General features: G+C 50.1%; 1 protein-coding gene across 34 annotated transcripts in view; it reads right to left on the bottom strand.

Annotated features, from left to right (window-relative positions):
• Nucleotides 1-26,599, bottom strand: part of NRXN2 (neurexin 2) — a 345,498-nt gene that overhangs the window by 64,063 nt on the left and 254,836 nt on the right. For all 34 annotated transcript variants that reach the window (XM_083716391.1, XM_083716397.1, XM_083716392.1 and 31 more), the window contains one exon: nt 22,014-22,195. In XM_083716391.1, the coding sequence (XP_083572517.1) occupies nt 22,014-22,195 (182 nt within the window). The remainder of the gene's footprint in view (nt 1-22,013; nt 22,196-26,599) is intronic.

The following is a 26,599-nucleotide window of genomic DNA, read 5'->3' as shown; positions in this document are numbered from 1 at the left end:
CTCAGATATAGCCTTCTAAGACTGAGCCTGGCAGACCACTGGCTACTCTCTGTCTTCAGTATTAGATAACAGTCAGAATTAATGGTCATTAATTCTAATAATATGAACACACCAAGAATTCTCCCCTCCAATGAGAAAAGGCAGAACTTTTTAATGGCATTTCTTGGGTTTCCACTCTGTACAATCCTGTGAGGTGGGCTGCTATTACAGGGGCCAACCTAGACAAGATGTTAATTGTGTGAATGCAATTAGCATGCACTTTTTTGTTAAGTATGTAGCACCATAGAAAGGTGGGGAGGGAGTTTAACTCTTTCTCCCCCTGTCCCACAAAACCCCTGGTCCACAGCTTTGATTTGCATTTCAAGGGAAAGCCTCATTAGTTCCAAACAGTGCCTTCCCTTGAAATGCAAATTGGCATTTCAGAGAGGGGATTTTCATCAGCCCATGGCAGGGAAGACAAGAGTTAAAAACCCCATGAGGCTGCTCAACCTTCCCCACCAGCTGATATTTACACAGGGGAAAAAAGTAGGTGTTAATTTTATTCACACAATTAATGTCATCACTTCCAAGCTGGCCCTGCAGCTCAGAGTGAGAACCCACAGGAAGAGAACCTGGCCCTCCCCACTCCCACCCAGTGGGAAGGGTGCAGGGGACAGCTTGAGGTACTCAGGTGAAAAGCCCACATGCAGCTGCCAAACCTCTCCCCATGTGACTCTCTCTCATGCCCATTGCTTGGGGGTTGTCTACTGAAGCCCCATCACCGCTCAGAGTGACCAGGGCAGCAAACAACCATGAAACCTCATTCACCCAGTTGACATTTATTGGCTTTTCTGTTTCACTCACAGCAACCCAAATGAAGTGGATGGTTATTTGTAGCTAACACAGGGATTGGGATGACACCTGCCCCACCCCAATGATAATGTGCTTGCTTCCAGGGGGTGCTAGTCCAGCCACCAATACCAGGAGCTCCCCATTGCCCGCCCATATACACCAGGGAAGATCTGAGAAGGGAAGATCTACCCACCAGAGCAAAAGACATCTAGTTAAAGAACAGAGAATCTCCCTTGCAAATTATAGGCTGTAGTTAATGACTGCAGGAGGCAAATGCCCTCTGCACATGCTTAGGCACAGCAGCTTCTCTTCTCCCACATTCCAGGCTTGCATCCTAGTGCTGAAAGTCAGCTCTGATGGGCAGGTGCCACAGGCTGCAGGGCACTGCAGTGTGTCCTGCATAAATCCAAGCAGACTGGTGGAGCATCAGGTGAAGCTCTTTGGCACACCAGAATTCACCCTAGGCTGGCAAAACAAAACATGCACACTGCAGCCAGGTGACCTTAAAAGGGAGAAAAGGCCGATTAAGCCCTTCTTCAAAAGGGAGATGCAACTGATTCCATGGGGTGGGACTCAGAACCTATTCACAATTGGACCAATGCAGTTGCATTGGAAGGAGTAAGTTTGCTGAAAAACTCTCACACACACATGCAAGCGTGTGTGCGCGCGCGCGCACACACACACACACTCTGTTGGGATGTGGATGGCCACAAGAGGGGAGGTCTGCCATCCCGGGGTCTCAGCCTCTGCAGTCCACTCTATCTCTCCTGACAACTCTGCCTGCCGCTCTTGGTTACCTGGCAACGGGGTGGGATCAATCTCATGGCGGAGCCCTTCCATCCACCTGTCAGCCTGCATCAACACCTCATCACTCACCCCAGGGCTGCTGAGGATGCTCTGGTAATAGAGATATATGCAACGGGCCATGGTGCGTCATGGGGCAGACCTGCCAGGGGAGAGAATGCACCAGAAAAGCAGTCTAGCCCCCCCCCCCCAATCCAAAGCTTTGCAGAGCACCTACAAAAACCTCTCTGGTCTCCAGGGGTCCTGCAATGCTTTGAACCAGGAGGGATTAGACCCCTGCACAGGGCCAGTTCGGGAGTGGCAGTGCGTTGCTACAATCATGTATTCAAGAGATCAAAAGGGAGGGAGGCATTTGCAGAGGCCGATGCAGAATGTGCTCCTCAAATGGAAATAGGTCACCCACAGAGCTTTCTCTGAGCTAGCTTGCCTCAGGCCTGCAACCCTGCCTGAATGCCAGGGGTAGTAGAGACAAGCCAAGGGTAAAACACAGGGACTAGCTCCAGGACTTATTTTTAAGCCGCTGCTAGATTTTGAATTGCGCAGTAAGAAACCAGAAAGCTGCAAAGCATGTTCAGAGTTCATTTTGCTAACCACATCTGTAGCTAGCAAATAGGGCTTACTTCTGAGTAGACACACATAAGATTGCACAGTGAAACAGCAACAGGCTTTCTATGGGTAGAAGGGCCTATGTCCAGCACAGTCCCTTGGCAGTTCTCAGTGACAGTCAGGATCACACGGTCAGTTGCAATCCTAAGGAGAGCCCTATGGCTGCAGCTGGATCAGCCCAGAGAAAGGCCCCCAGAGTCTAGCATTCATATCTCACGGTGGCCAACCATTATAGGAAGCCCCCAAGCGGGAAAGGAGCCACCTTTCCACACACAATCCCATTCCCCAGCTGCCATTAGACTCCAGAGACACCTCGCCAGTCCAGAGGCATCTCCACAAAGCACCGCTGACCACCTTTAACCTTCCCTTATCCTACCTGAGCCCTTGCTAAGAAGACACACCTTGATGCTCCGAAAACTCATCCAATATGTGCACCAATTGGGTGTGCGCACGTCTGACAATGTAGGGTTGCCACCCTTTTATGAAGTCTCCAGAGGGTGGGTCAAGGATAAGTGCAACCCTCAACCAAAAATAATAAAAGGTTTGTGCCCCACCCCCAGTAGTTTTCTGATGCTTCAAAGGAAGCTGAGATAAGGGTGTGGGGGAAGAAAAAGGCAAGGGAGGGACCTCTCTAAAGCACCATCTCCCCAGCCCCAAATCCTGTTCCATGCAAACATCTTTCCACCCTTCAAAAAAACACTCCTCTCCGGAAATAGAAAATGCTCTTCCAAGAGGCTGAAACTAGTGGTAGAGTCCTGTCTCTTGGTGCTAAGAGACAGATTACAATAAGGAGTTTGTGTGTGTGTGTGTGTGTGTGTGTGTGTGTGTGTGTGTGTAGGACCATTCCTTCCACCATCCCCCCCCCCCGCCGTCCCGCTCCATGTCTAAAAATATGAGCCCGTCGGCGTTGGCGAACAGGTCAGTGCCGGAGGAGAAACCAATTACGCGCCTTGCGCAGCCTTTATCTGCCTTTTGGGCGCCGGGGCCTCTCAAAGACTGGGAGAGCCGCAGGTTCGCTTTTAAAGTGGAACATAATTATGACAGTCAGTGTCATCTCCGTTGCTGCCTGTCCTGGGTAACAATTGAATTACATTTGCCACTTGACTAAGCAAGGCGGTTTGTCTTTTTCTGGCGCTAATTCCCTTATTGGGGGGTGGGGGAGAAGGAGAAAAACATTGCAGATGGATATGGAGATGTGCGGGGTAGGAGGAGGAGGAGGAGGAAGGCAGCTTAGGGCATTCTCTCCCCCCCCTGCCACTCCCCCCCTTGCCACTGTGTGTGTGTGTGTGTGTGTGTGTGTGTGCATACACATGCAGGCAGGCAGATACTAAAGGTAAAACAGAAGAGGGATAAATAGCGGGGAGAAGGGTGGATGGATGGATGAAGAGTGGACAGGAGGTGGATCTCAGATGGAAAGGATAAAAGATCGATGGAAAACAGATGGAGGCCAGATAAGCTCAATGGAGAACAGGCAGAGATTAGACAGATGAAGAACGATTAGAAAGTGATAGGAAAGCAGGGGCCGGAGGAGGAGGGCAGCAAAGATGGCTGGCAGGTGGGACAGTGGGGCGGTGGCACTAAAAGGGTGAATACAAAGTCCTGGCTCCCCTTTCATAGAGACCCAACCCAGAGGGGAGCTTTTACCAGAGGCTGCAGGTTCCAAGGCTCTCCTGGGTGAAGGGGAATATTTGGGGGTGGCTGGGGAGGAAAATGGGGATTGTGGAACCTGCAGTGAGTCTATGGGAGAGGCTGAGATCTCGACCCCCACTTGGCCATTTGCCCCAGAGTTTGGGCCCTTGGCGCCCAGGAGCAAATCTGGACCAGGGAGGCCAAACTTGATGGGATGCTAAATGCATCTTTGCATTAAATGCACATTGTTTGTGTTTTTTTTTAAACTCCAAATGTCAGGCACTGCTACTGCTGGTTACTCTCAGGATTGCAGGAGGGAGGGGGGAGGGAAGTGTTTCACCCTTTTCTTCTCTGCATTGGTGTTGAATAAAATCCTTTAATGCTACTTTGCCTTGGGAGGAATCCCTCCACGGGGAGCCGCCCTCCATAGAAGGAGGCTCCCCCTCCCTACTGGCTGCAAGCTAAGCCTGCTATTTCCCTTTTAAAAACAGGTTCGCATTCAAGGCAAAGGCCCATTCAACAGCCGCCCCCTAGTCTGGGTCTTGATTATTCCAGGGCATTCTGTCAAAAAAGAGGTTAAAATCCTATATGCAATCAGCTGCCTTCCCAGTCAAGAGCATTTTCCTGGGTCTGGGTTAAATTTTCAGGTGTTAGTTCACATCCGGTCAGTCCACTTCTCATTTCAAGATTCTGGCTAAGGATGTTTACTGGCTTGAAGATGAGAAGAGCAGGAAGAACTGTGGGTCACTAACATCCTGGATGCGCAACCCCTTCTGCATACAGAACACCCTCTGATTTGTTTTCTCTCTCTCTCTCTCTCTCTCTCTCTCTCTCTCTCTCTCTCTCACTCACACACACACACACACACACACACACTCTGCAGACCAAAGCAGCCACCCACCCAAGAGCACTTCGGAAGGGGAGCTGTTGCCATGCCTGCTTCCTCCCTCCCCAACACTGTCCTGACCTTACAAGGCAGCCACCAGCTTCAAGCCGCCCCCCCTCACTCACGGTCTGACCATGTATCCCCCTTCCCCTCCACTCCACCCTCTCCCTGCATCTGGAACAGGGGAACAGGTCGGCCAATGGAAAAGAGGACCTTGGTCGGGGGAAGGAAGAAGTGGGGCTGGTGCACCTAGTCATGTGAGCTGCATCCTACTGAAATTCCACCTTCCACATAACTATTAAAGGCGCTGGAGCTGCAGACAAAGTCATCTTCTTGTATGTGCTACTCTAGACAGAGATGCAGTAGCATCTGGGAGTGGGGGGCGGGGAGGAACCGGAGTGGGAACACTTTGGGCTAGGAGCACCAAATGTGCGGCAGCCGGCTTGTGGTAGCAGCAGCTCCACAGTGAGGTCCCTCTGCACATGCTTCCAAAGCACTGCACATGTCTGAAGCACTACAAACATTGGGGCTGGAGCACTAAAAACAACCTCCTAGAGGAGGGATGGGGCGCATATGTCCAGCCCACCAGGTGTTTCTCGTCTAATATTCCCATCATCAACCCTGACCACTGGAACTGCTGGCTGGTGCTGATAGAAGAGTTGGGAATCCAGCCACATCTGGAGGGCCCCGCAGACATGCCCCATCCATGGGAGTAGCCAGGATTTTTTTGGGGGGCAGGCCTTATGTTGGGGGGGCAGAACAAACTTATCTGTAATACAGTTGGTCAGCTAGTTAAGTCTATTTATTTATTTATTTACTTGATTGGGAGGGGACCCCCATGGTCCCATCCCTGATCTAGAGTTCAGGGCTACTGAAGGGTAGCTCAAAACATCGATGTGTCTTCCCTGCCACATCTTTGGTTTTTACTCTCTGTTCTACTGATATTCCAGTGTATTATATTGTGATATTACCCACCTGAATCAAAAATTTGGCAGATACTGATCTATGCAAATAGTGAGGGGCAAATGTTCTGTGCAAGGCAAATGTTCTGTGCATGCTCAGAGACACAGTGACAGCTCCTCCTCCTGGGATCTGGGACTACCATTTGTGGCTCAGTCAGAGACCCTGCTGGGGTGTGTGTGTTGTGCTCTCTGGCTGACATGTCCCCCGCCTCCGCAGAGAGCGTCAGCATGCTGCTCACGGCTGCTGCTGCTGCCGGCTAACGTTGTCGAGATCCTCCTCTCCTGGCTGTCTTTGTTAGGGCGCCTGTGGCAGCGTGCCAAGGTGGGTGTTAGCACTGCCAGCGAGTGACATCCAGCTGAGTTCTTGCCTTGATGCAACAGCCCTTTGCAAAGGGCCGGGGGGGGGGGGGAGAGAAGGAAGCCTGCAGTGCCAGCCCCACCCCACCCCAGACAGGCAAACAGCAGCTTTGTTTTGCTCCAAGGCTGGGAGGGAAAGGCAAGCCCTAGAACCTCCTTAGGAATGCCTTAGCATAGCCCTTGGGATATACAATGCAATGATAAAGAGAGCAGCAACTATTGAGCATGCACAAAATTCAGTTCCTTTGCCCCTCCTTAGCGTCCCAGCAGGCAGCAAAAAAGGAACTGCATGACAACACCCTACATTAGATATATGAAGATTACGCTTCCTCCAGCAGAGCCTGGGACAACCCCGTCATTGCAGATGACACGAAACTGGGAGGGGGAGCTCACACATCCGGCAGATATCTGACGTGTCAGCACTACATGCGGAACAAACCATGGGACTGTAGCTGATTGCAGGCTAAGCGTGAGTCAGCCATGTGATGCAGCTGCAAACAAGGCCAATGCAATTCTAAACTGAATTAATAGACCCATGGTTTCTAAGCTGTGAGAAGCAATAGTCATGCCTTCCTGGTGTTGCTGATGTGAGTGCTAGTTCAAAACGCCTGGAGGGCAGCAGGTTGGCAAAGGCCAAGTGATGCTTTATTCAGCCTCATCTGCTGCACTTTTAAGAAGGATGCAGACCAGCAGTTTGGCACCACCTGCCCTTGAGACTAATCAGTATCGCCAGGCCTTTGCTCTTGGCCTACAAGGCCACCTGGGCCGGGCACGTCTGTCAGATCTTGTCGACAAGCTGTGTCAAGTTTAAAGTGCTGTACATCAGGAAGAATACTGACAAATTAGAAGAGGTTCAGAGGAGGGCAAGGAAGACAAGCGGCAAAATGGAAAAGCCTGTCTGATGAGGACAAGCTGAAGGAGCTGTGCCCCGAGTAGAGGGGATTGCAGAGATGGGGTGGGGGGAGACCTAGCAGCCTTTTTCAAACACCTGAGGGGCTGCCAAGTGGAAGGAGGAAAGGGAGGGCAGGGAAGGCAGGAGAAAATTTAATGGGCTTGTTGCAGAAGGGGAGATTGCAACCCATTTCCTCTTTGTCTGCAAACAGCACCTTCCAAGAAGCAACTTTCATTGGGACCACACCTTGGGGAGAGGCGGGTAGCCCCCCTCCTCTCCCACCTGCTGTGATCCTGGTAATTCTCAGTCCTCCCTCCTTCCCTTCCACCTGAAGCTATTTGCATCTTTAAAAAAACCCACCTCTGGGCATGGAATGCAAATGGCACATTGAATGCCAATCTGGGAATCCTGCACAACAGGTATTTTGGACTACAAACCCCATCAGCTGTGCGGGCTGGTGGGAGATAAAGAGTCCAAAACAGACATGCTGAAAGGCACATTTCAATTTTCCTTCCTCTTTCCAGTTTATTCTAAAGCAGCAGAACTCCGGTATTAAGGAGGTGCATCCATCCCCAACAGACCTAGCAATTTGGGCAGAGTCCAAACTGAAGGCTGGACATCCTGCACCCCCTCCTTTAGGACCTGGGAGAATGGGAGCTCAGGGTGGCTTTGCATGGAACCCCCACCCCCCACTCAAAGCCAGCAGGCTATAAAGGTCTGACCCCCAGCATGAATCCTCTGGAAACTCCCGGCTTAGCTTCAGAAGAAGAGCGCCTCTGAGTGCCTGCAGAGTGCCTTTCTCCACGAGATGGCGAAGAAGGGCTCCCTCAGAAGGACCCGCTTCTTGGGCAAGCTTCCAAGGCACCTGTTGGGTGGCTCTCTTTTCGGGGATTAAGCTCTGCCAAGCAGACAGACTTTAGTCAGCTGCCCACCGCAGCGTGGCCAGGCAAACAGAGGTGTCGGTGGCACGGATGGATTAGCAGGTGAGAGACCGCCAGCCAGCCCTGCATGGCAGCCCACGCTCCCGCCACTGACAGCTGGGGGAGGAGCTTTGCAAGCACTGTTCTCTGCCACCACCGTCCTTCGCTCCAGGGGCCAAGTAAAGCAGGGAGAGGGGGCTAAGCTGCTTATGCGCCACAGTGAATGCACGGATTGGGCATGGATGGGCTACCCCTGCCACCTTCTGCAAGGCAGAGGAAGCTCTTCTGTGAGGGGGATGGGAGATCTGGGGATACCAGGGCAAATGCCATTTTAGCTCCCTTCTCCTGGAGCTCTGCTTGCAACCGCCCTCCCTTCCAGCCCTCAATCTGGAACATCTGCTTCGGGGAGAGGAAGAAGAGCAAAATTCACAGAGGAAACTGAGGCACAGAGTATAAGGAGGGCTCCATTTTCAGAGACTCAGGAGCCTCTGAAACACCCACCAGCCCAGCATTCTGATATCACAGGGGTCGAACAGATGCCTTAAAAGGGAAGCTCACAAGCAGGGGACGACTTCCAAGGTCTCATTCCTGGTCAGTCACTGTCAGTACAGACCCCATGAGCATACAGTGGTACTTCTGGATCAAATGGGATCGGCCAGAGTGTGCAAAAGAAGGATCGAACCTTTTTTATGTATGCTACAACAGCAGCAAGGATACTCATCGCTAAAGGCTGGAAAACTCAAGATTTGCCCACACTGGAAGAGTGGCAGATGCAACTGATGGACTATATGGAACTGGCTGAGATGACTGGCAGAATCCGAGACCTGGGAGAAGAACTGGTGGAGGAGAACTGGAAGAAATTTAAGGATTATTTACAAAAACATTGCAAATTGTATGAATGTTAAGAAAGATGTAAGATTTATATTAACATGGCTCCAATAAATTAGTAATAAGGAATATAAATTTGAATGTAATTGAAAGAAAGGATAAATTTTGGATTAACAATATTTTATAATTAAGTTCTAATAAGAGAGTGGCTAAATTTTAAAATTTGAGACCTTAATACTGGAAAACTTTATTATATAAATTAAAATAAGTTAATAATTTGCTGTTAAAATTTTTGAGTTTAGAAAGCAGGAACAAGAGGTGTGAGGAAGTCCAAGGAAGTGTATGAAATGTGGATACTGGAAAATGTTATGCTATTATGTGTTCTTTATTGTTAAACAGAAACCTAATAAAAATTATTAAAAAAAAACACAAATGGGATCCGTTCCGGAGCCATGTTCGCATTCTGAAGCAAACGCAACCCGTGTCCGCACGTCTGCGGATCGCCACTTCCGCGCATGCGCGTGACGTCATTTTGAGCATCTGTGCATGCGGCAAAACCCGGAAGTAACGCACTCCGAAAATATTCATCCTGAAGCTACTTCAACCCAAGGTATGACTGTATATGTGAAATATTTTCCCCCCTACCCCAACTTTACACTTGTTCACACTGAATTGCTTTTGCCATTTTACCGCCCACTCATTCGGTTTGGAGAGGTCCTTTTGGAGATCTTCATAATCAATTTTTGTTGTGATGACCCAGAACATTTTTGTATCATCAGCAAGCTTGGCCATCTCACTGCTCACCCCTAGCTCTAGATTGTTTATGAACAAGTTGAGGATCAAAGGCTGCCCCCCAAATCTGCCTCTGGAGCCAGTGATCTGTGACTCCTTGCAAGGCTGGGGTGGACGCTGCAGCACAATTCTTTGGAGCCCCTGGAAGTTGCTCACGAGATGTCACAATCCAGAATCTCTAAATAAAACTAAAAACCCACATTTGCAGTTATGATTGATAGTGAGCTGGTAAGCACCACTAATTAATCAAAAGCTGCTCCCATTGTTTGTTGGACATAAGAAGGATCCCAAATGCAAGCCCTGAGCAAGACATGTTTTGCAGCAAAATAAAACCACCGTTTGCAAAAGCTGGGGTTTTTTTTTTTTAAAAAAAGGTACGAGTGAAGTGTTAAGCGCATTCATTCTTAGAACAAAGAGGGGAAAATATTCTAATAGAAATACATGCCCCCCCTTAACCAACACTCCTCTTCCCGCAACAAAAGAGAGAATGTCACTCAGTTGCCAGTTATTAATTCCTAATGCCACAATTACTTCATTACGTGGCAGCTGCAGGAATGAATAGTTGGAGGTTTGCAAAGGCAAAGAACTATCTGAGTCAAAATTAATTTACTAAGTGGAGCAATTCCACCTCATCTTCCCCCCACCCGCCTCCTGTGGAAGTGTCAATTTGTTCTTTTATGAACTTTCAAGCCTTCTATGACCAAGTTTGTGGTGAGAACCAGGATTAGTGCGTGCCATCACACACACGGAATAAACAATGCTGAGGAAGACATGCAGGATTTGCCCAGAGCAGAGGACCCACAAAACCCCCTGCACTTTAGTCCTACAAGCAGGATTAAAAGGTTTTAATTTGCACCCAGGACAAATTCATACATGCTTACTTGCAAGGAAGTCCCACAGAGTTCTACAGGTTTTCTGCAAGGTAAGTCTGAACAGGCAGCTTCCTGGGCTAGCTGCTCAGATTAAAGTGCTTCTTGTAAGTATTTTGGAGGATACGATATGAAGTCCCTGGAGTCTTGCCTAACTTCTTAGTCCACCATTTATTTTAAATCAGGGCTCAGTTGACCTGGAACCAGTTTTCACTGTCAGGATGAGGGAGGTTGGGGAATGCCACCAAAAAGAGAAACAAGAGTGGAAATAGCAATGTTTGCTTAACCATCCCATGTGCAGAACAGAAATGGATCCTGCGAATATGATCATTGTTGCTTCAGTCCACAAATTATATGTAAATGATGCTGATACTGATTAATTTACCCACCCTTCACCCTACGGTGCTAAGGAGGGTTACGACATTAAAAAACAGTTTTAAAAAATTTACAATCACAGAAATCAGGTATGTCCTAAAATACACATCTCAGGTGCTAAAGGCCAGTAGAGTAAAGAAAAGAAAACTGTCTTCAGCGTTTGTAGAAAGCTGTGTAGTGAAAATGCAAGGCCCACCTCTGTGGGGAAGGAGTTCCGCAATGTAGCCCCACTCTGCAAATTTGCATGCTGTTTCATTTGCATTGCAATGAATGGGGTGGAATAACATAATGACAACGTGAGCTACACAACTAGTTCTGTAAGTTACTTAATTTTACCACAGCAGGCAGCGGGACAAATATTGTAGTTTTTGGTGGAAGACAAACTGCAGCAGAATAGAAACAGCACTGTATATGACAAGCGCAGGGTGGAAAATGAGGCCACCTTACCTGCCTAGTCTGGACTAACTGCTCCAATATGAAAGCGAATTAAAGAAAGGGTGGAATCCTTGTCTTTTCCTCACCATGGAAGCTACTATAATTTTCTGCCCCCCCCCCCGAAGACCTCGTTGATTTTGGTTATGGCAGCAAAAAAATAAAAGTAAATCAAAGTATAAGCACATGGCATGGTTGCATTTTAACCTAGATGTTTTAAATATGTTTTTATTTTTCACGGTACAGTGGTACCTCTGGTTGCGAACGGGATCCATTCCGGAGCCCTGTTCACATCATGAGCAGAATGCGCATGCTGCGATTCACCACTTCTGTGCATGCGCGTGATGCTATTCTGAGCGTCTGCGCATGCGCAAGCAGCGAAACCCAGAAGTAACCCGTTCCGTTACCTCCGGGTCGCCACAGGACACAACCTGAAAAGACGTAACCTGAACCGAACGTAACAAGAGGTATGACTGTATTGTTTCGTCACAAGTATGCTTGCTGCACTGGGCTCTTTGGGGAGGAAGAGGGGTTTGAAGATCTCCACCCATCTCAGTGGACCTGATGCAAACCACCCCTTTGCTGGTCTTCAGACTGATCATTAGAGGAACGGGGTGGGAAGGCACTGTAACAACCTCTTTCTCAGCTGACCTGCATGGATCAGATGGGTACCCGTTGAGCGTCTGGAATAAGCACATGAGTGTGAAGCCCGAGGTGGCTGGTATGTCACCCCAGAGGGTTGGCAGGGGCAAAAAACAGTAATGGCCACCCCTGCCCTAGGCAAACACCCACTTTCTCTCCTCTCCTTATATTACATATAGGTGGGAGGCTGAGGGGCAGTGGCTGCATTGGCCACTTCAGTTCTATGTGACAGAGATGTGGACCATATAGGTGGGCCAATCACATTCACACAGCACAGAAAGAGGTGTTGTGCACGGACTTGGCAGAGAGAGCTGCAGAACTGAACCCTGACCCCAATACTGGCATTGCTTCAATCCATCCCTGAATCTAGGGCTGGCGGAGAGGAGGTGAGGGTCCTCGACAGGATTCCCTTCTTTGTGACCAAGAAGAGAAGGGTGCCTTTGGGGTGAAGGTGTCGTGGTCCCACATTGCCTCATCTTCAGCCCACAAACCCTTGTGGGGGTCAGGAGAGAGGCATTGCTAAACCTCACTTGGGGCAAGCTCTGCATTGCAAGGTTCCGATCCCAACTGCCGGGGGGGGGGGGCAGGAGAAGCCATGATGAGCCCAGAAGCCCAACCACTGGCTGCCCATCAGAGGGCATGATAAGCATGATAAACAGTCTGCCTCTGCACATGACGAGGGTCTGTGGATGTTGTCGCTGCTGCGCTCGCGCGATGGACTGTTCTCCTTCCTCTTGGTGACCCCCATCCATCTCCCTGGCGTGCAAGGCTAGGCTCTGCCGTCCTGGACACAGCTGGGCTCCCTCGCTAGGAACTGACATAGAGGAAGGAATGAAAGAAGGGTTGTTGGGAGGTGGGGGCAGCTGAAGAAAGCCAATGCAAGGGGTGGAGGCTTTAATGGACAGATGCCAGGGGCAAGTTATAGAATCGGAAGGGGACCAAAGGGTCATTTAGTCCAACCCGCTGCAATGCAGGAATCATAGCTAACAGGAGCTCGCAAAGGCTCCATCTGCTGCTGCTCTGATTAGGGAATGGGTGCACACATCCCTCCTATCCAGGATCTCAGTTTACACCTGGCTTGATGGAGGCAGGGCACGTGTTTACTGTAATATGAGAAGCAACAAGAGAGAGAGGAGTACTCTGAGCATGTGCAGACTGCCAGAGGCAGGAAGGATCCATGCAATAGGACAAGGATGTCCAACCAGTAGATCACAATCTGCTGGTAGATCCCCAGCTGATCCTTGTAGATCGCGGGATCCTTATCATGTACAAAGAGTTGTGGGGGGAAAAGCTTTAAAACTGTGCAATCCTCCCCTCAAAAAGCTTAACAACTCTGGGCAATCCACCCACCCCACACTCGCTCCTCCTCCCTCCAATGACAATGGGTAGATCACTGCCAGTTGTTTTTTTATACTGGGAGTAGATCACAGTCTCTTGGGAGTTGGACATGCCTGTAATAGGAAATCCAGAATGTGTGTGTGTCTGAGAGAGATGCACTAAACCTCTACAGTCGCTCCCTATTTTCTCGGTCTCTTCTGTCCCTGAATACCTTGACTCAGTCTGGATGGGGCACAGCTACTGAAGAACTTTATGGGTTAAAAGGGCTCCTAGGAGAGCCTGGGAGCAACCATGCTTCCATCCACATGCTCAAGAGATGGCCTATGAACAGAGCCTCTCTCCAAGTCCCCCCCTCCCCACTGCACTACAGACCAAGGCGCCTGATGCTCACTTAAGCTGTAATCATTGCCCAGAACTTTATGCTCTGCATGTGGTCAGAGGCTCTACTGTCACTGCTGAGCTTTAGGATCCAAAACAGGTGCTGGGGCTAAGTGTGGGTGCAAATGACACTTTCCCCACCCACACTGCCAAAGGGCCCGCTGTGGTGTTGACTGTGCCCAGGGCAGGGCAGTGGCTCCAGTTAAGCCAGGAGTTCAGGAGCCTGTGGATGGGCTGATAAGCTGAAGCAATTTGCGGCAGAACCTCCCTTGGCGCTTCGGAGTAATGAGATGACAGATATAATCACAATGATCACAGGCACCAAAGGGCTGGTTCCTGACTCCCCGCCCAGCTGGGAACCTACCCCCTGCTGGGCTTCTTGCTGTGCAAGGGGGCGGGAAAGCGGGGTGGGGGCTGCCAATTGCTGCCAGGAGCAAATGAAGCTCTCTTTGCACCTGTCAGGCATGGCAAACTGGCAGGAGCCGTGCTTTTGGCTTTGATGGGTGGGGGGGTCAAAGAGGCTGGCAGTTAAAAAGAGAAGGGTCCAGTCCACTGTCTGAGGGGCAGGGCAGGCGGCACAGAGGGCAGAAGGTGGGCCTCATAGGGGATGCTCAATGAAGCTCCTGACCCTCAGGGTCTGCAGTGCAGGAGTCCTAACATTTTCAACAGGACAATGTTCAGTTTCTGCACAGATGTACAAGTGTGTTCACACTCCCACAGCTGTAGGGAAGAGGCCAGCACGCACACAGACACATTAACGCACCACATCCCATTAACACATCACACCTTATATCCTCCTTATTCGTTAAAATACAGGCAGGATTAGACCCTTCGCCAGGAATGAAAAAGCGAGAAAAGCAGAGAAGTTGCAAAGGGGGGCAGATCAGAGGAGGGCCATTCAGCTCAGTGGAAAGAGTGCCTGCCTTGCATGAAGAAGGCCCCAAGCCCAATCCCTCCAGGTAGGGATGGTGAAAAGACTCCCTGCCCAAAACCCCGGAGAGCTGCTGCCAGCCAGAGTAGACACTACTCAGCTTGACGGTACAGTGGTCTGGCTCAGCAAAAGGCAGCTTCCTGCGTCCCCTGACGCTTGTAATTCCCTCTCCCCCTCCCAAACTGTGTTAAAAGAATTAACTCTGTGCACCATATACAGATAGCGCCACAATGCTCTTCTCTTTGTGTGCAGAACAAAACAGGTGCATGCCAACTCCGGCACGCTGTACGCGTTACCATTCGCTGGAGAGGCAGAAATGCTGCTCTGGTGGCTGATGACACAGATGGACATTCACATGCACACACACACACACAAACACGCACACACCCATGGGCTCAGCGCCCCCTGCCAATCAGCCGTACTGGCTGTCTCCCCTCCAAAGCCGCAGAGGGGTGCCTTGGCAGCCGCCATTGTGCAAGTGTCACGGCTCAAGCGCATCGCCCAGGCTCTGAGGGCTCCTGCAGAGAGGGGCTTTGTCTGCTGTGGCAGCTGCAAGCAGCTCAGAGAGAGGAAGGGAGGAGGAAGAGAAGGAGGGACATCCTTGCCTCTCCCTGCCTCCCTTCGAGAATCCCAAATATGCAGGCGGTGACTTGGCACCCGGGCTGAAGTGGCACCTCTGTCTGAAAGTCCCCACCCTTCCCTCCAAGGACCCTAAGAAGTGGGGTTACTTAGCGGTGGGAAGGGAAGCCGAAGGGCGATGTCTGCAGCTCAATATTCTGCCCATTCCAGAGGCAGACCTGGCATGCAGGGACAGATTCCCACCTATAGGGTGCAATCCAGCCCTGCAAACCCCCTGCCCAAGAACCCACTGAAATGAACTGGGGCTGTGTGAGAGCACAAGGGGTGGTTAGAAAAAGAGGGCCAGAGGAGTTCAGGAAGAAGACCCCTCTCCAGCAGAGTAACCAAATGAAGCCTCCACAGAGGGAGGGAAGGTAGACCTTGGAACACCAGACGCTGGAAACCGAACAAGGCTTGGTGGTCCCCGCAAAAGACCCCTCATAGGGAAGGCCCTGCAAGAGAAACGTGGCTGAAGCCCCCCCCCCCCCCCGCCCAAAGGCATCCCCTTGCTTGCACCTGCACCATTCCTCAGATGGACTGCTCCCTGCCTGGCAGAGATGTGTGTGTGTGTGTGTGTGTGTGTGTGTGTGTGTGTGTGTGTGGCTAAGGGACAGGGGAGGGGCAGAGACTAATGCAATGTGAGTTGGGAGGAGGAGTGGGAGGGAAGCCCCAAGGAAGGAAGGGAGAGAGAGAGATAGAATGAAATCCTGGTCACAGGGGGTATAACAGGCGATCCTAGGATCATAGAATTGTAGAGATGGAAGGGACCCTGAGGGTCATTTAGCCCAACCCCCTGCAATGCAGTAATGTCAATGCGCGGTCCCACTCCTAGTTTGAAACCTTAGCGGACCCTGCTTAGCTTTGTAAATGTGATGACAGTTTTATGGCTACACCTGGGAGGATAGGCAGCCCCCCCTCTCTCTCTGTGTGTGTGTGTGTGTGTGTGTGTGTGAGAGACAGAGAGAGCGTGCATGTGCGTGCAAAGGGGGGAGAGAACGGGAAAAGGAGAGGGAGAATGAGAAGAGAGAAAACACGATCGTTCCATTGCCAGGTCCATCTTAGAATACTCTTAGCTTGCTTCTCTTTGGACAGATAATACATCGTCATTCCAAATAAACACATCCAGACCTCTTTGTGGGGGAACAGCCACAGGGAATGACAACTGGGTAATTAACAGGGAACCCAGGTTCCCAGTGCCCTTGGGCTTTGGAACACTCTATAGATTCCAAATCATCTGATCAAGCCTGGAGTAAAACCCCAGGAGTCCTGGCACCCTTCCTCTAGAACACCAGTAAGTGCCACTTCCCTCTGAGTCCTGCCTCAGAGTACCCAGTTTCTCGCTCTAACCCATGGGGGATAAAGCTATCAATGGCTGCTATCCAAAGCGGCTGTACTCTCCTGCCAGCATGAGAGGCGGCGAACCTCTGAAGACTAGTTGCTGGGAATTACAGGTGGGGAGAGCCTGTAGGCATCTGGTTAGCCGATGAGACTCAATGGGCCCCCCTTTGGCCAGATCCAGCTGCAGGGCTCTTGCTGCCACCCCTTTCCCGGCTGCCTAGCTACCCACTGGGCACCCCCTGGGAGGACCTTGGACCCGAGGAGCCTGGCAGTGTGAGGAACAGACACCAGCATGTCTGCACCAGTAGGTTACGCTGTCAGCCCACGTTAGCCTGGCGAGGCCGTGACGAAGATGAGGATGTGAGGCGAAGGCGCCGGAGTGTAGCGGAGGCCGCCCCAGGGCCCTGCTTGACACGTTGGGCACTCTCTGCGCCAGCCTGCCTGCTCTCCTGCCAGACAGGATTAGTGGCAGCACCCTCGCTCGGCACATGCCACAGGGCAGCTGGGGAGATGTGGGTGCCCTTGTGAGGGCACCAACCTGTAGGCCACCTTGATGCTACATGCCCTGCTTCTCTGAGTGGATAAGGGGCCCAAACGCTCGTGCTGGCCACATCTTGGAGGACCCAGGAGTCCTAGTGCCTCTCTCCCTCTCCCTGCAGCTCTCAGTTCTTAGTGCTGCCCAGCAGAGAAAGGGTTGGATCCAAAGCTGGCCCCCAGGCAAGTCCTGCTTGACAGCTGCAGCTCAGCAGAGCAGAGGACTTAAGATGGGGGAGGCACTCAAATCTCTACCCAGCCATGAAACTCACTTTCTGACTCTGGACCAGCCCCTCTCTTCGTATTTCTGCCTCTTGGGAGGACAAGGAGGGGATAACATCTTGGGAAAGAGGAATAGTCATACCTCTTGTTACGTTCGGTTCAGGTTATGTTCTTTCAGGATAAATCCTGTGGCGACCCGGAAGTAACGGAACGGGTTACTTCCGGTTACTAGCTCCGGGCTTCACCGCTCGCACATGCGCAGACGCTCAAAATGATGTCACACAGAAGTGGTGAATTGCAACCCGTGTACACGCAGACGCAGGTTGCGTTCTGCTCATGTTGCGAATGGGGCTCCGGAATGGATCCCGTTCACAACCAGAGTACCACTGTACAATTCAAGAATCACCTGGACAACTTGGAAAGCTGGGGTGAAATTCATAGCATGAAATCCAGCTGGGCCAAATCCAAAGTTCTACATTTAAGTAAAAACAGCTACGAACAAACAAAATGCAAAGAGTCTTGTGGCATCTTGAGGACCAGTCATTTTACTTAGGCAGAAGGTTTCATGAGTTCATAATGAATGTGTTGTGTCTTTAACGTGCCAAAAGACTTTTCGCTGCTTTTGCTGAAGGAGACTTAACATCTCCACACTTCCAGAGAAAGGCACAGGATGGTGGATCTCAGTGAAAAGAAGCTTGGGGCTGTAACTGGTCTGAAGCTGAACACGAGTCAGCTGTGTGACGCAGCCACAAACAAGGCTAATGCAATCTTAGGCTGAGCTAACAGAGCTGTAACTTCTAGGTAAGTCATGAGAAGTAACAGGTACGGTTTATTCTGCACAGAGTGCTGGCCCTGCTTCTGGGTGTAGACTGATAATGGGGAATGCCAGGCCCAATTTGGCTTGCTCCTGAATTTGGCCCACAAGGAGTTGCAGACAGTGGGGTGGGGTGGGGTGGCGCTGCTTACTGACCTGTGGCTGGCCACGTCTCTGCTGGTTACTAGAAGAGGGAGCAGGTGGCAAGACCTGCATGGTGCAAATGCACCAGCAGAGTCAACATGGAGTTCCTGGCCAATGAGCTTGCACTGCACTGACCAACCAACCAACCAACCAACCAACCAACCAACCAAAGGAGCATCATCACCCCACCATGCTGCTGCCTGCAAGGCTGTCTGGCCAAGCCACACCCACCTACCTGTCACCTGACACTAAGCAAAGGGCAGGTGTAGTCCTGGCTGCTGAGGCTTAAGAATGTGCTGAGCCTGATTGCTCTCCTGAAGCCATGGCTTCAATTTGGTGCTGCGGGAATACGGTGCCTGTTCCCGTGGAAAGCAGTGTGGCGGGAAAAGGTACCACATTCAAGCAGTGCCAACTTACAGCCGCAGCTGGAAAGGAACCATAATGAGCCCGCTCTAAGCCTTGGCATCCATAGCTTCACTTGTTCCATGTCTGGTGTCAGGTGATTGACAGGTGGGAGGGGGCAAATACAGAAGGGATTCAGCCCAAGGGATTGCCTCTGGTCAAGAGAGGCATGCAAAAGAAATGCAATCAGGGCTTTTTTCAGCCAAACTCACCGGAATTCAGTTCCGGCACCTCTCAGGTGGGTGCCATTGCCATTCTAAGACAACAAGGGAGGCCCCCGCCTCACGGCTCGCTTTAAATGTTCCAATAAGCCAGGGTTTCTGGCTTATCATGGTTCACACTGCTCGGTTGCTCCCATTTCTTTCTTTCTCTGATGCAGAGAAACAAGCTTGGAAGCTGCCATTCAGCTTGGTTTCCCACAATGCCCAAACTCTAGCCAGGCTTCAGCTATGACAGATTTGTAACTTGTTGAGGTTGTCGCAAACAACGCCCTGGATTTGGATACCGTGGCTAGCTAAGCTTCATGGCAGTTTTGTTCTTCCTGGCTGAGCCAAGGGAGGGGTGAAGGAGAGCTGATGGGGCAGCCTCCACCCAAATGCTGCTTGTTCCCCCCAAAAAACACACCAGCCCTGGCTCATGGTGACCTGCAGCCAAAGCCTTACATAAAAGGGAAGTGTGTGTTTGTGAGGAGGAAGCCGCCAATTGGCTGCGTCTCAGGCCATCGGCTTGAATTCTCCCAAATCCAGGATCTGTGCAGAATGCCTGTCCTGCTGAAACAAAATGCAGACTTCATCCAGGCATGTTGTCTCCTCGAAGGGGGGAGGGGAATGAACCCACACTCCACAGGAGAAAAGAGAGGCTGCCACCATATACTGGGAGACATACCCAAACCTAATCAACGAAACGTCGATTTGCATCCATGGCAGCTCAGAGAAGGAGCAAGAGAGATGACTCTGCACTCCGCCATCCAGGGCGCCCAACCACAGCCATGCACACGAGGGAGAAATTAGCCTCCTGCATCCTGCTCCCCCCTCCGGGCAATGAGTATTTCATTAAGTAACGAGCTCTCTTCCTCCTCCTCTCCCAATATCATGCGCAGCCATTAATGCATAAATATTAATAGGAACGACACAGAGATGAACTGGGTGCCTGCGGCCTGTTTTGAGACGCTGCGTTCACACAGGGCAAGGAATTAATCAGTTTGCCCTGCTTGGAGAGATCGGGAGAGGCAGAAGGGAAAAGCGGAAGGGGTCCAGCCTTCATCACCCGGGAGCAGAAGAGGGAAGGAGGCAGGCCACCCCCGCTGCAACGTGCAGGCCCACTCAAATACACCCCATCAACGTCTCCCCATATTTATTTTTAAAGAATAATATATTTTAAACAACAGCAGCAACACATAACATGGAGGTGGGAATCCTGTCCTAACAGCCCCTCTTTGTTTCTTGCCCGAAGTCAGGGACTTGAAAGGAATGCTCAGTGTCAAAAGCAAAGATGGTATCTGAGTGTATGCAGAGTGGTGGTGCAGGGCAGCTTCCTGAAGGGCCTATTTGTCCAGTGTGCAAATTGGGCCGGTCTTGTTTCGAGCCGACCCGAGCCCAGGGATGCAGAAGTGGCAGGAGAGGATGCTGTGTCTGAGCGCATGCAGAGTTCCAGGCAGGACCACAGCAAGCGCCAACATCTCTGGGGCAGAAATGAAAAAGGGCAGGCTTTGACTCCAGGACACCTCTTTTTAAGAGCCAGGGGTCTGTTGTGCTCCACTCTGGTGAAGTGGGAAAGGCACATTGATAGTCAGCACCCAACCCCAGAATACAGGAAAAAACTGGGACTGAAGGGGTGAGCTCTAAGGGAGCTCATGCAAAGACTGGTTTGGATACAGGTCTGGACAGAAACAATCAAGGGCTGAACCTATGGGGGGGGGTGTATGTATGCACAAACACCAGCCATCGTCTGTTGACAGAGAACAGCATGGAAGGGCCCAAAAGGTCTCTCCTTGAATTGTTCCATCCCACCGGAGTCCAATGTGAAAGGCAACACAGTTCAGCAACTGAAGTTCCAAGCCCCCCACTCGCTCCTGCCAAAGAGAAGGTGGCAAGAGCAACATGGTCCACACTTTCAGAAACCATCTAGAACTGCCCATCAAGAAACTGAAAGTTGAAGATTTACAATGGGAAAGCGGAGGTGGGGTGGGGTAATTTTCACAAACCCCAGAAGTGGCAACCCACCCTCAGGCCTCAGTCCCTGCCAAATCTCCTCATGAAATAGGCCCATCTAGGTGTGACCTACAAATCAAACCTCTCAACTAAAAAGACCTGCTAAATAATCAAAAAGTAGTGTCTGAAACGCTGTTAGAATGGCAAACAAAAGATGAATCATCAATGATTCTGGGCTATGGATATAGGACATAATATTGAAATGGCAGCATTGGAAAGATTATGGAATGTGGATTTGAAATTTACAGTATGCTATGCGATAAAAGAAAATCATATGGAAATGATGTATAAGTGGTATCAGATTCCTAGTAAATTAGCAAAAAATTATAAGTCAGAACCAGATATCTGTTGGAAATGTAAAGAGAAGAAGGGTACATTTTTCCATATGTGATGGTCATGTAAGGTAGCAGAATCTTTCTGGGAAATGATTTATAATGAGTTGGGGGGGGGGAAATGTTGTAGATAGCTTTTGTAAAAAATCAGAAGCTTTTCTTTTAGGTATAACTGATGGAGAGGTACCCAAAGAACAGAAAAAATTATATATGTACGCTCCTGTGGCTGCCCAAATGATTTATGCCCACAGATAGAAAGAAGAAATAGTTCCAAACAAGGAGGACTAACAATTAAAATTGATGGAATATGCAGAAATGGTGAAACTTACCGGAAGAATAAGAAACCAAGAAGAGAGACTTTTTAAAACAGAATGGGGAAAATTTATTGACTATTTGAATATGTATTGTAAACAACTTAAAACATTAGCAGAATTGACATAAACATGTGCAGAAAGAAATAACAAAAAGGGGAAATTAGAAAATAGGCTTGAATTGGATATGCAGTAACAACAGACATAAAATAAGTAACTGCAGAAAGGAAGGGAGGAAAGTCGAGGGAAATGCAGATTGATTACGTAAAGATTTTGGTTTTTTTTGTTAAAATATTTGTAAAATGAGAAAATGATATATATATTTTGCTGGCAATATATATATATATTGCCAGCAGCCATTCATGAGCTGGCAGGGGTGGGAGTGGGGAGATGTGTTCTGTTTGGCCCCCTGTGAGTGTCTGGGAAAACATACATCTGAAACTGGACAACCACCACCCCCTCTTCTCACCTCACAACCCAGTTTCCCAGGATTTGCGTCATTTGCACCAGTTTTGAACCCAGAGCTTATTTGAAAAATCAGGCCCCCCACCACCTGGATCCCCTCCCCACCAACCCTCTCCCTCCCTCCCTCCCCCAGCCCCTCTGCCGTCCTTACTATGTGGAGTTGCAGGTAGTCCCCGAGGCCAGAGGCACTGTCCACCCGCACCAGGATGGCGTTCTTCTGGTGCGTGCTGAAACCCACGGCCAGGCGGTCGGCCCGTGTGCTGGGGCGGTCATTGGGAGGCCACGTGTAGGTGATCAGCGCCCCGCCCTTCCCAAAAATGTATGTCGTCCCAGCTGGAAAGAGGAAGAAAGAGAAAAGTCAGAGAGGAAGGTCCAGTGCAGTCTCTGGGATCCTTCACCTGCCGGTGCGAAAGGCAGGGCTTCAGGGAAAAAACTGGAGGTCCCTCGGACTGCTCACAAGCTGCTCTGGGTAGGGTTCAACTTGGCTCGCTTTCACCAGAGCACAGCTGCTTAACACGTATCACAAAAGGAATGGTGATGAGTGTGCTGGAACATGTGCAGAGTGCTTCTGCTATCATCCAGCTCTCTCACACTCTTTATTCGCTTTTAACCCAGGGGGGCACCTCTGATGGGAGTCTTGAGGGACATAGACATCAATTTGGAATATAGGGAGCCACCCATGCTCAGGGACTCCATCTGTCATATTTTGGGTCTTATCTGCCCTCTCCGCTGAAGTTATCAATATCTGGGGGATGGAAATCTCAGGACCATATGGGGAGAAGCATAGCTCAGACCTTGTGCACATAACTGCTGGGTATAGACCTTGGAAGCCCCCATTCTGGCACCCTCCTGTAACCTCCACCTCAACCTGCAATGCCCAAGTGCCCCACCAGGATAGCCCCTTCATGTCCCCTGCCCGTCTCTGCCGCAAAAACAAGGTTGGGGGTGTGAGGGAGTGTGTGAGGGATGATGGACAGGGAGGGATAAGGGCTGAGACAGGCCCATTTGTTTCCTGGCTACCCAGCCCTCCGCTCAGCCCTCCTTGAGGCATGGGCTCCAGCAGGGCCATCCATCACCCCTCAAGCCTGGCTCCTCCTCACATACAAATGCTCAGGCTGCCTTTCTGGTTCTCCTGGCCAGGAACCCCAATGCCTTTCCATTAAGCCGACGCCTTTGTCTGTTCTGGAATAACAGCTGCCTTTACCACCATCCCTGAGTGTCTCATGGGGAGGAAGGAGTGAGCCCCCAAAGGAGGCCAGGGGAACCTGAGAAGCCCCCCAGATGCTGGTGGATAGACTCCCAACTCCAAGCAGCCAGTCTGGCCCATGTTCAAGGATGATGGTGGGAGCTGGAGGGCCTCAACAGGCTCCCCAGAGCTGCCTGAAGATGCACCAGGCACACGCCTTTGCCATTTCAGGAATCCTGCCAAGCTAACCGAATGGCTGGCTTCCACTGGCCTCCTCAGCACCTCACATCCTCTGGTGACAGAGGTGAGTTGTTTGACCAGGCAGGCAGAAGGACTACAACAAGCGAGTTGGGTGGTGGGGTCTAAAGCTGAAAACCTAAACAGGCGGTGGGACCCCACTTCAACTAGCCAGCCTCATCTGGTCCTCAGAGCAGCTCAGGACATGGCCTTGACAGGCATCATGTTGTAACCTCTAACCTGGCAGACCAGTGTAGACTGGAAGCTTGCCCCACTGCCTCGGCTTCCAACAACCAGCTAGTCAGGCAACAGAAGCAGGATCTGTGTTTATGTGTGGAGTTGCTCCCTAAAGAAGGGGCTCAAGCCTATCATGCTCCCAGGATGTGGGGGGGGGGGAAGAGAATGGAGGCTACTTCTCAGGATGCCAAAGATAGGCTTGGGACGGTAGGCCAAATTTTGGTACCCAGAGGTGTGGCAGATGAGGTGGTGGGTGGCAAATGTAAAACCCTTTTTACACCGCCCCCCCCACCCATCATCTGATCATTATCTTAGCATCATGGCTTAGATTTTTTGTAACCAATGTGCTTTAGGTTTTTGCTGGAAATACTGAAAACAAGAAATTAATTATGGTTATACAGCTCTCCCCCCTCCCGCATGCAGCAGGGCTGCTTCCAGTCCCGTGATTATGCACATATCAACTGTGCATTAATAATGGCTTCTGAAAGAGGTTTGTGATCAGCAGCCACCTAAAGCAGCCTTCACCAACACGCTGCCCTCCTGATGTTTCAGACTACAGCGTCTATCAGTCCCGGCCAACCCGTGAGCTAAAGTCACATTCAAGCAACGCAAGTAGAGCAGCAGCAGCTAAAGCATGTGTAGGCAAACTAAGGCCCGGAAGCCAGATCCAGCCCAATCGCCTTCTAAATCCGGCCCGCGGACGGTCTGGGAATCAGCGTGTTTTTACATGAGTAGAATGTGTCCTTTTATTTAAAATGCATCTCTGGATTATTTGTGGGGCATAGGAATTCGTTCACCCCCCCCAAAAAAAATAGTCCGGCCCCCCAGAAGATCTGAGGGACAGTGGACCGGCCCCTGCTGAAAAAGTTTGCTGACCCCTGAGCTAAAGCAAGCATGCGGACACCTCAGCTTAGAGAGCCAGGTCTTTGGAGGGGAGGGGCTTTCCAGAGGAGCACAGCCGATAGCACATGGATGAGGTGTAGGGGAAATTCCTCAGGTGCCAGGTGTGTTTTGCTACTGATGCATATCTAACTGTGTGGAGAGCTCTGGATGCCAGGTTGGCAATTGACCTGGTTGGCCCCTCCTGCTTTCTTAAGCAGGCAAGCAGAAGAGCTTATTTATTGCATTTATATCTCACTTTTTTTCAGGGAATATATGGCTAACCTCCCCCAATTAACCCCCCTACAACAACCCTGTGAGGTAGGTTAAGAAGCTGTGACTAGTCACCCAGTGAGCTTTATGACTAGACAGGGCTTTTAATAATAATACTAATAATACTAATAATACTAATAATAATATCTTTATTGTCATTGCCCCCTCTCGGGGACAACGAAATTACTTGGCTGCTCCATCCACCCAGGTAGGGCACTCCACACAAAATCAAAACAACTATAAAAACACTAATCTCTTTTAACCCTGATCTCCCAGGTCCCAGACCAACACACTAACCACTACACCACACTAGCTTCCTAGATTATGTCTGCTATGGGGCAGTTCTAGAAATTAAGTGGGTAAATAAATATGGGGAAAGCAAATGTCACTTAGAGAAGGATCTGAAATATTTCCTTTGAAGCCTGAATTTGTTTTATTCTGGATTGCTTTATTTGATGTTTTAATGTATTATAAATCACTTTGAGATTTTTTTCTTTAAAATATAAACCAGTATATAAATAAAATTATTATTATTATTATTAATAATAATAATAATAATAATAATAATAATAATAATAATAATAATAATAATAATAAAATTATCACACCGCAAAAAAGGCGCCTAGACATTCCATTGTGGCGACTGTAACCCAAATTTAAGGTGCCATTTGGCAAGTAGCTTATATATCTGAGTTTCTAACATTGGGCAACACTGTGAAGTCCTCACCCCACTGCCCTAGTCCAGCTGCCCTTGAAGAAAAGATTCCAGGGAGACCTTCCCCAGTTGGGCCTTGAAGAGCTTTCTCTTTTCCTGTAAGAGGACCTGGCAGATGCGTGCGATTTCTGCGGAAATTATGAAATTAGTCTTAAAATTGCACAGGGCAATCTGCACCAGAAAATTCCCTGGTGCCCTGGAGAGTGATCTAATCTTGCAAGTTTGTTTCACTTGTATTTAGTAAACAGAGCTAAAAAAAAAACAACCTTGAAAATGCCAAGATTTCCTAACATTGTATTTGCGGCTGGCATCCTATTGGAATGGGCTTACAGAGCTGGAAATCTTCCACAGGAAAAAAAAAAGCACCGGAAGACATTTGGACCCCCATTGCTGCACCAGCCTTGTACTTCCTAACTTGCACAATAGGTGACCAGGCCTTCCTGCTCTCCCTCTTCCTCCAGCCCATACCAGTTGCAGAGCCAAGGAAGTCCCTCCCTCCATGACTAGCCTGGAAACCATGCAGGTCAGCGGAGGCGAGGCGAGTCGCTCTGCCTGACCTCTGTCAGTCCATTGTGACCCTTGACCGTGGGGCCTTGGGAGTGGGAATCATCAGTAGCCAATTTGGGGGTCCTAGCTGCCAGGACGCAGCCCTGCCACCATCAACGCTCCTGCATTGGCCTCCATATTTCCAGCCTCACAGGCATCAAGGACCATAAAGTCTGGCAAGATCCCATCCGCAGTCCATCCAGGTCCTCAGAGGAGACGGCGCCAACCCCATCACAGGCCTGGCCAGTTGGCTCCTGCCGCCTGCAAGAGCGGAATCTTCTTCCTGCCAGCAGGGCTCACTGGGAGCTCTCCAAGGTCCTGATTTCCTCTGCCCTCTGCATAAGACAGCTTCTATGACCTCAATCCTGAGCTGACTTCCCCTGAAACAACGTGCTTCCTCCATTAGCCTCAAGTGCCCAGAGAACAGGAAAGAGAGGGGAGCTTTCAGTTTATTGTTTAACATGCCTGCAAAGAGGCAAGTGGTTGTGGAGAAAGGGCTTCCATTCATCTGAGGCAAGCACAGAAGTAACTTGGCTGGGCTTATTTGCAAGGCTGATTGCCTCCCCTGCATCCTCTGGGCCAGTGGTTCCCAATTAGCTAAGTAATGCAGACCCCCTGTTTTTCAAAAGCCAAGCCATGGGTCCCCTACTTTTGAAAATTCTGG

Source organism: Podarcis gaigeae (assembly GCF_964106915.1).
Source record: "Podarcis gaigeae genome assembly, chromosome: 16".
In the NCBI taxonomy this organism is placed as follows: Eukaryota; Metazoa; Chordata; class Lepidosauria; order Squamata; family Lacertidae; genus Podarcis; species Podarcis gaigeae.
This window is presented reverse-complemented; position numbering and strand designations above follow the sequence as displayed.